Raw genomic sequence first — 16,294 nt, forward strand, 5'->3', positions numbered from 1 at the left:
TTGTTATAATATTTAATAAATTTTAAGGAATATGACAAAAAAAAAAAAGAAAAAGAAAAAGAAATTCTCTGTCCTCTGCTGCCCTCCGTGTACCTCTTCCCAGCCATTGCCAGGTTCTAAGAGTGGTATTTCAAGTCAGGAAGCCCCACCTACTGGCCAAAAATAACCCTAGGTACATGGCTACCTGTGTAAAGGTTGGGGCCTGGCCTGGCAGGATGTTAATACAGGGTCACATCATACTCTGACCTTAAGTGGGGTGGGTGTCTTGTGATCCCAATAGTTTATAAATTCACGGTTCATAATGTGAAACCAGCCTTGGTCCCAGTCATCTTGTCAAAACCATGGACAAGCACTGACTATGACCTCTAACTATGATGTAAATTGGTTAGTCATGTCCATTTTGGGCTGTTGTAAGGTAAGCTGACGTGGCACATAGCAGCTATCTGGCAGTGAGGACATGGTCCTGGGGCAGTAAGCTGGCCTCAGAGTCCTACCTACTCACCAGCACATCTGGAAGCACCAATGCAGTCAGTGGCCGGCCATGCACTGCTGTGTCCCTGGCCAGCATGTATAGCCGCTCAGCCTCCGCGAAGCAGGTGACATCCAGAATTACTGCACCTGCCACAGGTGGGCCAAAGCTCAAGGTAGATGTCCTATGCATCCCACCCACAAGGAATCCAGTCAGGTGTCCTGTGTGTCTTGCCCCTGGGTACCCAGAGAAGGATGTATCTTGTCTACCCCACCCAAAAGATATTCAGGCCAGGGTCTGTTCTATGAAATCCTCCCCCAAGATGTCACAGCCACAAAGCCTTTCTTGTGTGATATGCCAACCAGGCACCTAGGGAGAGCCTCAGCTCTAACCACAGCCAGCTCATACCAGCTGACTACAGGTGACATCCAGAGTAAGGGGCCACTCTTCCAGCAAAGTATTCCTACAGAAAGCAAGCTGAACTCAAGATCCAGCCGTGGGTAATGAAGCTAGTCTCCCTGACCAGCCATCTTCATACTCAAATCTAATACTGTGAGCACTGCATGCTCTCTGAGTGTCCTGGGTTCACATGCCAAGAAGACTGACAGTTCTGAAACCATCCATCCCAGTAAAAGAGGCAGGCCCACAGAAAGGACAAAGATTAGGGAAAAGGCTAATCTCAGCCACACTGTAACAAAAGCACCAGTTGTGAACCAAGAAACAAAACTAAGGGATGATTCCAGGCACATGGATCAAGAGAAGGAAGTAAAGGGCTCTTCTATTCCACTCCAAGAGCATCTACCAGCTCACCTTGTAAGGCGTAGACGTGACTCACAGACACCACAGCAGCTGCATAGACAGGATGCAGTCAGAGTAGAATCCTGAGGCCCAGGCCTGACCTCCCAAGCTGGGGTCAGCCTCCCTCCTAAGGGCATGCACATCCAGAGCACAGCACAGCACACCCAAGTAGCCCTGTCCCATCCTTTGGGGTCAGCCCCATGGGAATTATCTATACCCCGTTCCCAAACAAGGTCCCTGACTCCTGAATGTACAAGGATTTCCCCAGAAGAAGCATAGACTAAATAGTTTAGGAAACAAGGGGGGAAGCAGAAGCCCCACAGTGAAGGCCGTATTGGCTGGCCTGGAGTGGGAACTGAGCTTGGCCTTCAGATGGTGCATGAGGAGGCAGAAGAACTTAGGCTTGGCACCATAGTCCCACTGGCCAGTCAGGACCCTTTCCCAGCCAGAGCCCTGGATAGCATAGCCCAAGGTCACACCTTTGGTGGCCATGGCTTCATGCAGCAGGTTGCTGTAATCCTGGGGGGACAAGCCAGGTGGCAAGCCACCCACGAACAGGGAGACATGTGGGACCATGGCCCTGGTCTCGGCCACGCAGAACCGCGTCTGGCTCACCTGGCGCACAGATGTCTGCAGGAAGAACAGGAATGGGGAATGCTAGGCAGCAGTGCCAGCAACGCTCCTCCAAATCCCCACTTAGCTCTTCATGGAACTAACTTGGAGACTCTTGAGACTCAAGGCCTCCCAGCTAGAAATAGGTGAAATGTTACAGAAGGTACTGCCAAGCAAGGATATCAGCTGCTACTTGGGGAGGATATGGTGTCTGAGAAGAGATGCCTGTCTAGCGATGGCAGGTGAGTGACTGCCAAGCAAGGATATCAGCTGCTACTTGGGGAGGATATGGTGTCTGAGAAGAGATGCCTGTCTAGAGATGGTAGGTGAGTGAATAGCCTTGATTCTATTCTTCTACAGGCTATGGCTAAGGGCTGGAAGTTCCCTGGGAGTGGTGTCTACACCCACTGACCTGTCGGATGTCCCAGAGTCGGTCTAGCAGAGGTTCTTCATCTGCCAGCACTGTCCGTTGGACTGTAGGATTGAGGGACACAACATGTCAGCACTAGGATCTTCCCTTCCACAAATAGCTGCTCTAAGTCTCTGGGGCACGTGGGGATACAGGTGAATCTAGGTGAGGCCGCTCAGAAGGGCATGGTCTAGTCCCAGTGTCCTGGTAGGCCTTCTAGGGCAGCAGGCCCAAGCCTACTACACAAAAGGACCTGAGAAATACAGTCCACTTACCTTGTCTGCTGCTCATGAGCACCTCAACCAGCTGGAATCTCTCCTGATCCTCAACCTATCCAGCATGGGTGATAATATCAGGCCTAGAACAGAACCCTCCCTCATATCCATAGGACCCCAAAGTTGGTTGGGAATAGACAGGATACATACCTGTTGTCCAAACAGAGGGAGAACCTCTTGAACCACAGACCGCGCTGTACTCTGGGAGTTCACATGGATGGACACATAGGCTACACCTACCCTGTGGGGAGCAGGCTCAAAGTGCAGGTTCTGGATTCTCGCTCTACCCTTCCCTCAACAAATCCTGTGCTTTGAGTCTTACTTGAGCCAGCCAGGGTAGATCTTCAGGATCTCTTGAGTACGAGGCAGAGACCTGATGACCCAGGCCTCAGGCATGGAATCCTGGGGCCCAGAGCCTTTACTAGCCTCCTCCTCAGTGGTCCCAGCCTTCCTCAGAGCCTGGGCATTGCCAGACAGTAAGGTCAGGGGCAGTGCCTGCAGCTGGAAGTCCTTAGGGTCCTCACTGATATAGTAGGCCCGGAGTGCTGCCTCCTGTAGAGGGTAGAGCCACGTATAGAAGGCCAGGTGAACAGGGGAGCTGGTATGGAGAGCTAGGTTAAGGGGATGGGAGAAGGAGGAAGGTAGGTATAGGGAAGCTAGCTGAGAAATGGGACCCCATATGAAGGAATGGTAAGAAGAGGGCTCCAGTTATGGTAATGTGTACCATACCTCTGTGTATAGGTTTACTCTTACCATCACTTCCTCATTCCGAGCCAGGCGGGAAACCGTAACCAGACGAAACTGATTTTTCCTCATGGAGTCGTTGCCATCAAAGATCTTCAGAGTCTGTTTGGCTAGGCAAGAGGGGAGCAGTTGAGAATCTTGGGGGGCTCTGGAACTAGGAGGGACAGAGTGACAGTTAAGTGGGACACTTACTGGATTCTGTAGCTGTCAGCACCTCTCTGCCTGTGCCTATAGCAGCACTCCCATCTAGGCCATCATCCCCATCACCTGAAGGACAGACAAAGCCCTTATACTCACTGCCTGGACCATCCAGGGTATACCCCAGTCCCATCTCTGCCTCACCAAACTCCAGGACCATGGTCTCAGGGATTCGGAAGCAGTGCATCTTGCTGAAGTTTCGGGACAACAAGCGCACACTCGAAGGAGGCAGTACCATGGAGCGTAGACGTCCAAATGTACACTCAGGTGTGAGTGCTGTGGAGCACACTGAGTGAGCCTGATAGGGCAAAGGTATAAGTCTGGTACCCTGGGCAGAAAGCTGACCAGTGCTATGTCTACTAGGCCAAGCACCCACCTAGACGGTGCATGAAGCCAGAGGTGCTACTCCATAACCCAGAAAACAGTAGGATGCAGACAACTTGAAAAAGAAGAACCTTTGCCCTCTCTCTTCACATACCCCATCACAGAACCCACCCCTACCTGATGGCTTCACCTCTCTTTTGTCCCATACTCAGGGCCCCACTCATCCCATTCCCATGCCCACCTGTACACCACACCACTCGCAGCGTACACCAGCCAGCACATCCGAGGAGCCACAAGTCTTCCTACAGACCTCACATCGTGCACCAGAAGGAAGGTTCCCCTCCCTCCAGTGGTGGTGATACGTGTCCTGGGGATGGGGGGTGGTCAGAAGCTCAGCCAGCCTACCCTTACCAAACCTACCCCAGCGCTAGTACACTCACATACTCCTGCTGTCCATCCTGGTGGCACTGACGACAGTCGCTGCAGGCGAAGGGTACACAGTCGGGGTGAACGTGCAGCTCACACACTGGAGGGTGGGCAAGGTTAGGGGCCTCTTGCCACACCCCTGCCCTCCACACTGACCTCTTAGCTTGGGCCGGCTGTAACCCTAACCCCTGCCATCCTGAACCAGCTTCTTTTAGCATAATTGCTTCCTGACTGGTAGGCTCATACTGTTGGAGCCCCCAAAGTCAGCCTGAGCCTACCACCCATGCCTTTGACAAACCACAGGTAGAGGAGGGCTGGGCTACCTGGGGTAGCAGAGACCAGCTCCTTGGGAGAGGAGCTCAATTCCAAGGGGGCCAAGGGCCCAATGGTACCTTCACAGCGGAATGCAGGTACCTCCAGGCTCTTGCGGCAGACCACACAGAACTTGCGCTTGTAGAGACCAAGGGAACCAAAGCAGTGGGCTACAGGGACCTATAGGAATAGAGCAATCCTGATTTAAGCCTGCCTGGTCCTGCACCCTTATTCCTGGTAGCCCTGTGAAATGGCCCAGAATCACCTGTTGTTAACTGCTTGGATAGAGAGAATCACCTTTCTTCTTCCTTTACCTTCACAAATCTGCAACTCAGATCCTGCTTGGGAGTGCCTACTTCAATCCAGCTATACTACCATGAGACCTGGACTGGGGCTAGCCTGGCTGATTGTGGGACAGGTGAGCAGAGAAAAGGGTCTGTAACTTCACATCTGCAGTATTGTAAGCACAGGTAAAAGAAGTCCACCTGATACCAATTCCTCACTCCACAGGCCAGCAAGACTACCAGGCACCTGTCTTATTAGATTCAGGAGCTTCCAACACCCCTCAGATTCACCCTCTTGAAGGCACAGTGACTGTGAACATGTGATGGCAAGTTACCTTCCTATGAAAACAGATCATAAGGATCAGGTCTTAACTTGATTGGTCCTTAGCCCAAGACTTAAAGCACATTCAATAAGCAGAAAAAAAAAAACTGCACACTAGAAGGGTGGTATGTATGTCAGAACAGAAGATGATTTCTAAGTATATCCTCTGAGTGTATTTGAAATCATATTAGTATTTCTTCTCATCACAAGTATAAATAAGTAGGCATTGAGATTGTTTTAAAAGAGTACCACCTCAACATGTTCATGTTCGTCCACAAGGGCAACACTCTGGCAAGGATAGCTTCCTAAGACAGCAGCCAGCCTCCTTGGATCCCTTTGTACTCACACCTAGTAATCAAGTATCCACCAAGCAGCAATGTTAAAGCAAAAGCTGACAGTGTTCAGAGCAGTCATCAGTGTCAACTGCTGCTTACTGTGGTGCCTCATCCCCACACCCTCATTTACTTGCCTCCTGTCCTCCACTGCTGGGAGAGGGGCCCCACTTAGTAGTGCCCTCCACTGCTGGGAGGCAAGCCCCACCTATTAGTGCAGGCAAGTACAAGTTCGGAGCAGCTGAGCTACCAGTGATCTGGCTTTGTGAATGCAGCTGATGGGAGGTGAGTTCACTTTGCTCACCTGTTTAAGCTGTGTCTGGCTATGTTGCTCTCACCAGTATCAGAAAGGAAGTCTCTCTACCTGCTAGGAGCCTCACTGCTCTCTCCAGAGCCCTGTGGAGGAAGGTCAATGGCCAAACATGCTCCACTCCAAGGCTCTGAGGCTTTTACAAAAACCTGTTATGTTATAACCTCTAAAGGTTTATGTGCACTTGTAAGAGGCAATCTAGAGACCCCCTGTGCTCTTTACGTATTTTCCAGTGTTAACAACTTACAAAACTAGTCAGTGTCACAGCCAGAGCACTGAGAGTGCATGCAGTCCAAGTAAAGTACCCAGACTCCAGGACTCCTCGTTTGCAGCTACATCCTCTTCCTAACCTGGAACCTCTGATCTGTGTTCCTCTGGCTTCCTCATTCAGAGTGTTCCATAGACAAGAATACACCCTTGGACACTGACTTTTCTCTGTCTCTAGAAATCCACTCAAGGTGCTCAGCTCTTCAACACCTCCTACCTTTTGATTGTGAGCAGAACTATGATGTGGATAAACTGAATAATGCAAAGGACAGCTAGAGGTCAGCACTTAACCCCTTGAAAGCCATGTGTACTGCCCCCACACTCACCCGGACTAGGCTTGGTGCAATGCTTGTGCATGGGGTCTTCACCTGCTTCAGACACTTCTCATGGGACATGAAGTTGCAGACTGCAAGGAAGAGAGGTGTGTCAGTCAGCCCACCTTGCTAAACAGCCCTGTGTATGCCCTAAGAGGTGAGAAGTCCTAGGACTCAGCCTTTGTCAGCATACCATAAGGAATCAGAAATCCATAACAGGGTTAAGAGCCCATCATAAAGAGGCCAGAGCCAGAGCTGACTGGGGGATTTCGTGAGCTGAGCCAGTCAGCATGGTACCCATCCCTGTGCCACTTAGTGGCAGATGTCACCCCTGTGATTGGAGGCAGTGACACCATCCTCAAGAGCCAGATGCCACAGGAGGACCATGGTGGGGGATGAATGTGTTCTGCTGTCTTGGGAGTGGCCCAATCCTCTCACACTGACTCAGCTCCCTTATCTCTGGGGCCAACAGAGCAGAGAGCTGAGTTCCCAAAGACAGGGTGCACATAAACAACTGTGGGAGGGGCTTAAGATATACAAAACACACCTGGTTGGGAAGGGGGGCTTGTTTCCAGACCTCAGCACAGTAGAGCTTCAGCAGTGAAACAAACTTGGAGATGCACAAGAGGGGACAGAAACCCGTGTAACATAACAGATCCAGGACAAGACAAGGGAGTGAGGGGCCTGGGCTGGGCTCCACAGGTGGGATACTGATGAGAGGCTGTAGAAATGAAGGGACATGGCCACTAAGACAGCCTGAGAAGCCACAGCCTATCCAGAGGGCCCCAGCTGCTGCTGCTCTCCTGCTAACACCCCAGACACCTCATTCCTAGAAGGAGACAAAAGTTTTCCCTGGGATGCTCTACTCGAAGGATGCTAGCTAGCTAGGGCTGGTGAGAAAAGCAGATGACAAAGTAATAACCTAACAGGAATCTTTCCAGGCACTCAATTTGTTCCACCTTAGAAGGTCTTGCCAGCTGCCTCCTCTGTAGGCCGAGACCTTCTATGTTTCTGCAGGTGGAAGGCCCCTGCCCATCTCCTTGTGAGGACACCTACAACAATGCTGCTTAGAAGAGGCTCTGTGCCATCTTCTGGGTAACAGACTCCTGGGGCTGCTATACGTGAGGATTTTGCTTAGGTTTCCTGACTCCACAGACCTAGATACAGGGGTCATATCTGTGAGGGGTACCTGGATTCAAGTCCTACTTTCATTATCTCTCAGTTCTGCAGAGATCCTAGGTCTAGCCTCCAACCTGTGAGTCTACCTCCACTACCTTCACCTTCAGAGATTAGACTTAGACTTGAAGCTATAAGCCTTCTACGACTGTCAGCCATAAAGTGAGTCAGAGGACCAACCTGCCTAGGCCACTTTGGCACCTAGAGCATGCAGCTAAGTGTCAGTCACAGCCTCCATCTCAGTGGGACTCTGATATTGTAAGAGGGCAAGAAGAACAGTGTAATATTTCTGATCTGACAGAGAAAAACAGGTGACCACTCCAATGTCACTACTAGCCCTGAAGTGCATGACAACCTTGCTATTCCCACTAGCAGAAGACACTCCTGTGTTAGAAGCTATGGCCTCGGTGATCCTGCCCAGAGCATCCTGTTCCTTGAATAGGACAGATCCATTGCTCCCACCTTCAGACCCTGATCAAGTCATACTGTCAAAGGCCCAGATGTCCCTCACAGATCTGAGTCTCAGGGCTACCTCTTCACAAGAGTAAGAATACCTGAATACTGGGTTACCTGGAGAGTTGAGGAAGAGGTGCCATCCTCTGCCCTGCCCTGCTCGGCTTGGCAGCTGGGTGGGAGCTGTGTTGGGACATGCCACAACTGTAAAGAGGGCTGGGTCTGGCTCTCCGAGCAGTTGAACCTGAGCAGAGCAGCATTAAGTCCCTCTGTGCATCAGCATGAACTCGGGACAAGAATGACCAGGACCTACAACCAGCCACTTCTGCTGCCCCAGTCACTTAGGAAGCTAGACACAGGAACACCAGTGGGAGCCCTATTGCCTCAAGTCTCAGTTCTACCTTCATATCTCTATGCTCAGGCCCAACAACTGCCTCAACACACACCTTGCTTCTTACAGCTCCGTTGGATTCCAACAACAGCAGTGCACTATGGCGACTCTGTCTCCACCTCCCACTAGGAAATCCTGAGATCCCAGGTCAAAAGAGGGCAGACCTAGGGCATCACTCCTTCCTGCCCTTAAAAGCAGGTGTCACCTCTTTAAGAAGGTCCTATTCAAACAAGAGGCTGTCTCTGAGCCCACCCACTGCCAAGAGACAGAGCTCAAAGGTCAGGGCAGTGTCCCGGGGAGGAGGGCACCGGCTCCTGGGAGCGGCCATAGGACGTGGGGTGGACTCTCACCATCGCACAGGAAGCCGGCCAGTCCCCAGATGAAGTCCGAGCAGAGGTGGCAGAAGGTAGGCTTAGTGAGTGTCACCTTGCGAAAGCTGTGACCGGGTGCTGAGGAGCCAATAGCTCTGCCAGTCCACTCCGGCCCTGACCCCGGGCGTGCGCGGCCCGAGATGCCCAGCACAGGGCTGCCGGCCGGGCTGCCGAGACGTGGGGAACCACTTCCCGGCCAGGTCGGGGCACTGGGCTCGGCTGCCGCCGCCATCCACAACCCGAACGCCCCAGCTCCAGGTGCACGTTAAAGCCAAGTCGGCGGTGTAAAGAGGGCCTTCGACAGAGCCCGCTCCAGACTTCCGACTGCGCTACCTAACGCGCAGGCTCACGTGGGCAGGGCCAGACTGGAGAGGTCCTCCTGAGGGGCGGTGCCGTCCTGCCGAAGGCGTGGCCTCTGGACTAGACAGAGAGGCATGGTGGCCCAAGGTCTGACCAGATGAGCAAAACAAGGAATGGACTAGATTTCCCTCACAGGATACTGGATATGTGAGGCCTTTGCTCGTATAAACAGGAGACGCTATATGGTAACATTCATAGCTACTTGAGCACTTCAGCGGGACTTCCACAAGCTCCTTTAACCCTCAGTACTCGTATCTCTCCCACCCCCCACACCACCCCCCACACCATGGCAACACTTTTTCCCAGTGTGTTCCCAGGTCTTTGAGGACCTGCATGCAAGGGAAGGACATCCATAGCTTTGTGTTGTCCAGATGCCTAGGTCTTTGAACCTCGGAGTCATTCTGCCTCTATTGTCAGCAGCCCTCAAGGGCCCTACTTCTGTAGGCCCACCCTGTTTTGGAATTGGGGAGACACTACTGGAATAGTGGTCCAAAAAGTTCCTGACTTCTGGCCCATCCCCAGTAGCCACACAGTGCATCGGGAAGGAAACAGCGACAAGAGAGCTCTTTGAGTTCGAGGATATCCTGGTCTATCTAGTGAGTTCTAGGATAACCGGGGCTATGTAGAGAGAGGCTCTGTCTTTTAAAAAATATTTTTTTTATTTTATCTGTATGATTGATTTACTCACATTTTGTCTGTGCTTGGTGTCAGAGGAGGTCAAAAAAGAGAACTAGATTTCCTAGAACTTCAGTTACAGATGTTTGTGAGCAGCCATGAGGGTACTGGGAATAGATCTAGGGTCTTCTACAAGAATAACAAATGTTCTAAACCTCTGAGCCATCTCTCCAGCCTCCTTAGTAGTCTTCTTAACAAGTCCTGGTAGTTTCTAGCCTCTGAACAATCTAATCTAGGTCTAGAATGTTTTCTGTCTCTGAGACTTACTGTCAAATAAACTCACCCTTTCTTATACTTTATGAACTCTTGCTGCTGGTCAAATCAACTGTTCCAGCTCAAATTCCTCTCCAAGCTGACAGATTCAGTCTGGCTTCTCTCTTGGCCTCTGAATTTTTGTTCTGCTTGACCTCAAACTAACTGCAGCAATCTGTTCTAATCTTCTAACTCCTTCTCATTCTCTGGCTCATTCTGTCTTTACCTGTGCCTAGCTTGTTCTCCCTGTAAAATTCCCCCAGTAAAATTGCTTGCTTTCCTGCTTGCTATTCCCCTCTTCTCCCCCCGCCCCATCTCTTTCCTAAGTAGCTTCCCTTTCCTCTCTCTTCTTGTGAGAGGTGGGCAGTCCTATTTTGTCAAATCTTTCTCTGATTTGACACTTTGTCATTCAATTAAACATCATTTTCAAACATAGGTGCTTCCTTCTACAAACTAACTTTACTTTCAATGTTTGGGATTAAAGAAGTGTGCTAAGGGCTAAGCCACATCACAACTAAAAAAAGGTTTGTTCAGTAAATAACACAATCTCAGGCTTCACAGTATGCTTAAATATCTTGCAATATTTCCCCTCCTATCACTAATAAGGAAACAATAGCTCAGCTGGAGAATAAGCTACTTTTGGGTTTCAATCAGCCATAGAGGGACTAAGTTACCTTCTCCTTGGAAAATGACATTTCAAAATTGTTAGAAGAAGAGATAATTTTTTTTTTTTTTTTGGTTTTTTTTTTTCGAGACAGGGTTTCTCTGTATAGCCCTGGCTGTCCTGGAACTCACTCTGGAGACCAGGCTGGCCTCGAACTCAGAAATCCGCCTGCCTCTGCCTCCCAAGTGCTGGGATTAAAGGCGTGCGCCACCAAGAAGAGATAATTTTTAAAGTAGCAACATCGGGGGGCTGGCGAGATGGCTCAGCGGGTAAGAGCACTGACTGCTCTTCTGAAGGTCCTGAGTTTGGGACCCAACAACCACATGGTTGCTCACAATCACCCGTAATGAGATCTGACACCCTCTTCTGGTGCATCTGAAAGACAGCTACAGTGAATTACGCAGGAGTGAGCAGGGCCGGAGTGTGCAGGGCAGGAGTGAGCGGGGCTGGAGTGAGCAGGGCTGGAGTGAGCAGGGCGGCAGAGGTCCTGAGTTCAATTCCCAGCAGCCACACACATGATGGCTCACAGTCATCTGTACAGGTACAATGTACTCATACACATAAAATAAAATAATCTTAAAAAAAAAAAAGTAGCAACATCGGGACTAGAGAGATGGTTCAGTGGTTAAGAGAACTTGCAGCTCTTACAAAAGACCCAGGTTTGATTTCCAGAATCTGCAAAGCAGCTTAAAACCATCTACAACTCCAGTTTCAGGATAATCTGGCCTTTATGGCCACTAGGCACACACATGGAAGGGGCTTCTTTAGCTTCCTAGTGAATGATGCCATTGTGAACCTGTGGTTTTTCTAGGGGTCCTCTGTTCCTCTTTGCTAGTCTTTTTACAGACTATATCTAGGATGGTACATGCCCTCAACAGCTCAGGGTCCTAAGAAATTGACCTTCTCCCAGATGCTAAGGCGCATGGTCTTTTTTAGCTTTCCCAACTCTTGGCCATTGGCCCAGCATTCACTTTCACATCCTGGCAGGTTCTAGTCAAGTAGCCTGTAGCCATGCAAAGCTTGTCTGGAAAGATGGGAAACCTATACTTCCTTAGGAAAGAGATCTGATATGCCAAGCAGGCTCTGGTAATCCCAGTTTTGGTTGGAACAGAGCAGGGCTGTGTGTCTAAGCCTTGACTGGGGTTCCCAAAGGATAAGTAGGTAGAGCAAGAACTATAGGATTGATGGCCTGCATGACCCACTGGGGCTCCATGATAGGCTCTGCTATCCACTTTCTTGGGGCTCTAGAACAAGGATGCCCATTTTGTGTGAGTCTGGGCTCTGAAGTGGTTGGTCATCATATCAAAGGCACTCCATTTTCTGTCTGGAATTAGCCAATTTGGGGCATGGTAGAGGTATATATATCTAGGATCAAAACCCCAAATGTCACATCTAGCACATAGAAAGTAAGAAAATATTGATAATATAACCAAGATATACAAAAAGTAGAGGTTGCCCATCTAAGAAAGGTATAAGCTAAATATTGTAGGGGAGGCACTCAAGATTCTATATGACAGAATATGAGCAGAGAAGGTGGAATAGGACAGACCCCATTCAAAGGACCAGCTGTTGTGGTAATCTTTTTGTATACTGTGTAAAGGTTGACTTTGTATATTCAAATGTTGATTTCTCTACCAGCAGAGAGTTGAGCACTAGCCGACTTTGGGACTTTGGTATTGTTATTTTTTATTTTTTAGATTCTATTTATTTAGTCTATGAGTACACTGTTGCTGTCTTTAGACACAACAGAAGAGGGCATCGGATCCCATTACAGATGGTTGTGAGCCACCATGTGATTGCTGGGAATTAAACTCAGAACCTTTGGAAGAGCAGTCAGTGCTCTTAACCACTGAGCTATCCCTCCAGCCCCTGGTATTGTTATTCTTAAGGCTCATCACCAGTATCATATTTTGTAAACACTCTTCCTTCCTCATCTTTTGATTGGCTTAATAAAGGTCCGACAGCCAATAGCTAAAATAGGAAGGGAGGGAGAAAATTCTAGGCTGAGAGAGGGTCTGTGGAAGAATAATCTGGGGGCCCTGGTTTCGCCAGTGTGACCTGGAGGATGTCCGCAGTGTGTGTGTGTGTGTGTGTGTGTGTGTGTGTGTGTGTGTGTGTGTGTAACTGGCCATATGACATGGACTATAATAAATGGGTTAGTTAAGTTAATTAAATTAGAGCTAGTAGGGTGTAGCCTTGCTATAATGCCTAAGCTTTTAAAAATAATAATAGGTCTATGTGTCTTTATTCAAATGCTGGTAGGTCTAAGAAAGCCCAGCAATACCAGCAAGGCAGGCAGGCTGCTTACCTCTGGCTTAGGATAACAAAAAGTGAGTTGAGTGCTGTAGTTCCAGCTGTCACTCCAACCTCACATACTAAAAATGTCAGTGTGAACACCGACCACTGCTAGTGCACACACCTCCTCCAGGCACTGGTTCCTGCTCCTCTTGGTGTAATTTTAGCAATTTTCAGGATAGCCTACCTCAGCCTTGAGAGGACACCCAGCTCTCTGGGCTTTCCATAGACTCCCGTTTGTGATCACACCTTCTTACTCAGGAGCAGGTACAACATTCTGTATAACCTATGCTTTTTCAGGCACAAAGTCCTGTGTCTTGGAATTTATTTCTTGTACTGGGAACATCTGGGCTAGGAGATGGATGCCATCAGTTCCTCTCTGAACATCATTGCAGATTCTGGTCAGAATGCTACCAGCAGTCTCCCAGCTCCCATTGCTATCTACTTCATGAATGATAAGGGGCCCTCAAGAAGTCTGGGGTCTGGGGCAGAGGTGACACCTGGGGTATGATTTTTTTGAGTTCACTATAGCCCCCTTTTCTGTGTTCCCCTTCTGCTGCCTCCTCTTGTAAGCACACTGTTGCATTTGAAACTCACTGGATGATCTAGGATAATCTCACATTTTAAGATTCTAATGCAATTATACCTGCAAATCCTCTTCACCACATGCAGTGAAGACAGAATGTTCTGGAACTACAACAGTGGAGTTAACCATGCTAACTACCTGTGTTGCTATTAACATGCAGTTTAACACTCTAGATTCATTTGTCTTTATGCCCCCATAAGCCATTTCTACCATCATGGCTTCCTGCAGTCTCAATACATTAGATTTATACAGCTTTTGTACCCTTATTTTTCATTTTCTGGTTCCTCTGCATTTGACTGAGGATCGCTCTCTTTCTGCTTGAAGAACAACAGGTAATATTTCCACAGCAAAAACTGGGTGACAACAGTTGTCCTCACAATTTCTCTAAAATGTTTCTACTCAACCTTTACTTTTCAAAGACATCTGTGTGTTTATGCATTACATATAGATATATTTTTTTACTGTGTTGTGCAGGCTGGCCTCAAACTCCTAGCTCAAGAAATCCTTTGGCTTCAATCTCCTCAGTGTCTGAGAATCAAAGCCTAGATCATAGCCCCTAACTGGAAATGTTTTTTTGTTTTTGCTAAATTTAATAAGTTACCAATTACTTATCTGTATTTATTATTTATGTCAACAAGACACAAGTGAAGGTCTTTGGAGAAGAAGGATCCTCAGTTGGGAAAATGCCTTCATCAAATTGGCCTTTAAGGGCATTTTCTTGATTAGTGACTCATGTGGGAGGGTCCAACCTGCCGTGGTTGGTGTACCCCTGGGCAGATAATCTTGGGGAGTAAGTCAGTAAGCAGCTTTCCACCACATCCTCTGCTTCAGTTCCTTCCTGCTTCTAGGTTCCTGCCTTGAGCTCCAGCCCTGACTCAAGGATTGGGAAGAGTAAGTCAAATAAACCCTTTCCTCCCAAGTTGCTTTTGTTCAGCAAGTTTTATCACAGCAAAATAAAGCAAACTAAGATGCTTGCTTTCAGGACTTAGGTTTGTTTTTAGTCTTCAGGTCCAGTACTTCTTCTAAGGCTGTATTCATTTTAATGTTCAGCTCTTTGAAAGCAATAGGTCATTTCCATTTGATTACTTCATTTTGTCTTTTTCCTCTTGGTCTTTATAGTTCCTGTTAATTTTTTTCAGTGCTGGGGGTCTGCATATGGCCTTACACATACTAGGCAAGAACCGCACCACTGAACTACATACCCAGTTCATGACTCTTTGAGACAAGGTCTTGTTATGTAGTCTAGGCTGTCTTAAAAAAGGTCTTGTTATGTAGTCTAGGCTGTCTTAAAAAAGGTCTTGTTATGTAGTCTAGGCTGTCTTAAAATGTGATTCTCCTGCTTTAGCCTGCTGAGTGCTAAGATCATAAACATGTACCACCATGGGCTCTTTATAGTACTTTTTAATTTTTTAATATTTATTTTTATTTTATGTGTATGAGTATCTTGTCTCTATGTATGTCTGTGTACCATATGTGTGCAGTACCTGTGGAGGCCAGAAGAAGGTGTTGGGACTGTGGTTACAGATAATTGTGGGCCACTGCGTGAGTTCTGGGTTTTGAACCTTTGGAAAAGCAGTCAGTGCTCTTAACTGATAAGATGTCTTTCCAGTCCATACAGTGATTTTTTTAAAAAAATCTGATAGCTTGATTTTGTGTGTGTATGTGTGTGTGTGTGTGTGTGTGTGTATGTGTGTTCATGGAGATGAGATCAACATTGGGTGTCTTCTTCAATTGTCCTCCATCTTTGTGTTTTTTAATATTTTATTTATTTGTGTATGTATGTCTAGGAGTACTTGAATACCATAGCAAGCATATAGGGATTAGAGGACAACTTACAGGAGTCAGTTCTCTCCTTCTACATATAGATTCCAGAGATTGAACCAAGATTCCAGAGATTGGCACCAAGTGTTCATATTTGTTATCTCACAAGATCTACCTGCTTTCTGAGACAAGGTCTTTCTGTAAACCCAGAACTCTGAGATTCTGCTAGACTAGCTAGCCAGCAAATCCCCAGAGATCCTCTTGTCCCCATCCCCCCAGTGTGGGGATGACTAGCATGGCAGCCACACTCAGCTTTTCCACTAGGGTTCAAATTCAGGTCACTTTACTAACTTGTTTATATGTTCCTGGCCTTGAATTCTTAAAATTTATTTTTAGAAAGTTATCACTGTGACCCCTTCAAATGCTATTTTTGTTCTATTCTCCTTTTATTTTCAGCTGCAAATTCAGTTATACTGTTAGAACTTTTCTCCATGCCTGTTCTGGTGTTTCTGTTCTTGTTGTTGTTGTTAGGGTTTTGCTTTTTTTGTTTTTTTTTCTATCACTGTGAATTGTCCCCCAAATCTATCTTCCAGTTCCTTATTTCTGTTTTCAGCTAGGTCTAATTTATAGCTAATCATTACAGTTCTGCCACCTTTATGATTTATATACAATAACACATACAATTTAAGTTCTAGTTTTTATATTTTCTTTAACATTTTTATGTTGAAGATTTTCAAGGACCTGGAAATGTCTCAGTGGCTAAGAGAACCTGCTGTTGTTACAAAGACCCAGATTCATGTCATAGATGGTGGCTCACAACTACCTGTAACTCTAGTTCCAAGGGATCTGTGTAAGAATTGAGCAAACAGGGACACCTCATAAAAATACTGGGAAGCCAGGAATGTCCATTAAGT

The 16,294-nt window shown here is 47.7% G+C and overlaps 1 protein-coding gene and 1 long non-coding RNA gene across 5 annotated transcripts in view; one reads left to right on the forward strand and one right to left on the reverse strand.

The window, feature by feature from the left end:
• Positions 1–9,123, reverse strand: part of Dgkq (diacylglycerol kinase theta) — a 14,745-nt gene extending 5,622 nt beyond the window's left edge. For 3 of the 4 annotated variants that reach the window (XR_004109437.1, XM_031337278.1, XM_031337276.1), the window contains exons 1-14: positions 8,767–9,123; positions 6,409–6,488; positions 4,648–4,747; positions 4,270–4,355; positions 4,071–4,196; positions 3,500–3,803; positions 3,317–3,417; positions 2,886–3,115; positions 2,714–2,804; positions 2,564–2,618; positions 2,292–2,353; positions 1,747–1,897; positions 1,280–1,318; positions 503–618 (exon numbers count right to left, since the gene is read on the reverse strand). Coding sequence is in view for 3 of the 4 variants with exons in the window: in XM_031337278.1 (XP_031193138.1) it covers positions 503–618; positions 1,280–1,318; positions 1,747–1,897; positions 2,292–2,353; positions 2,564–2,618; positions 2,714–2,804; positions 2,886–3,115; positions 3,317–3,417; positions 3,500–3,803; positions 4,071–4,196; positions 4,270–4,355; positions 4,648–4,747; positions 6,409–6,488; positions 8,767–9,019 (1,794 nt within the window). In the remaining variant the exon portion in view is untranslated. The remainder of the gene's footprint in view (positions 1–502; positions 619–1,279; positions 1,319–1,746; positions 1,898–2,291; positions 2,354–2,563; positions 2,619–2,713; positions 2,805–2,885; positions 3,116–3,316; positions 3,418–3,499; positions 3,804–4,070; positions 4,197–4,269; positions 4,356–4,647; positions 4,748–6,408; positions 6,489–8,766) is intronic. The other variant, XM_031337277.1, reaches the window with a different exon arrangement.
• LOC116068108 lies at positions 3,474–6,336 on the forward strand. Its single transcript, XR_004109438.1, has 3 exons — positions 3,474–3,817; positions 4,903–4,985; positions 5,078–6,336. It is a non-coding gene; the product is annotated as an uncharacterized LOC116068108 (long non-coding RNA).
• Positions 9,124–16,294: the final 7,171 nt, after the last annotated feature.

The sequence above is a fragment of the Mastomys coucha genome, unplaced genomic scaffold, assembly GCF_008632895.1.
Source record: "Mastomys coucha isolate ucsf_1 unplaced genomic scaffold, UCSF_Mcou_1 pScaffold22, whole genome shotgun sequence".
Lineage (NCBI taxonomy): Eukaryota > Metazoa > Chordata > Mammalia > Rodentia > Muridae > Mastomys > Mastomys coucha.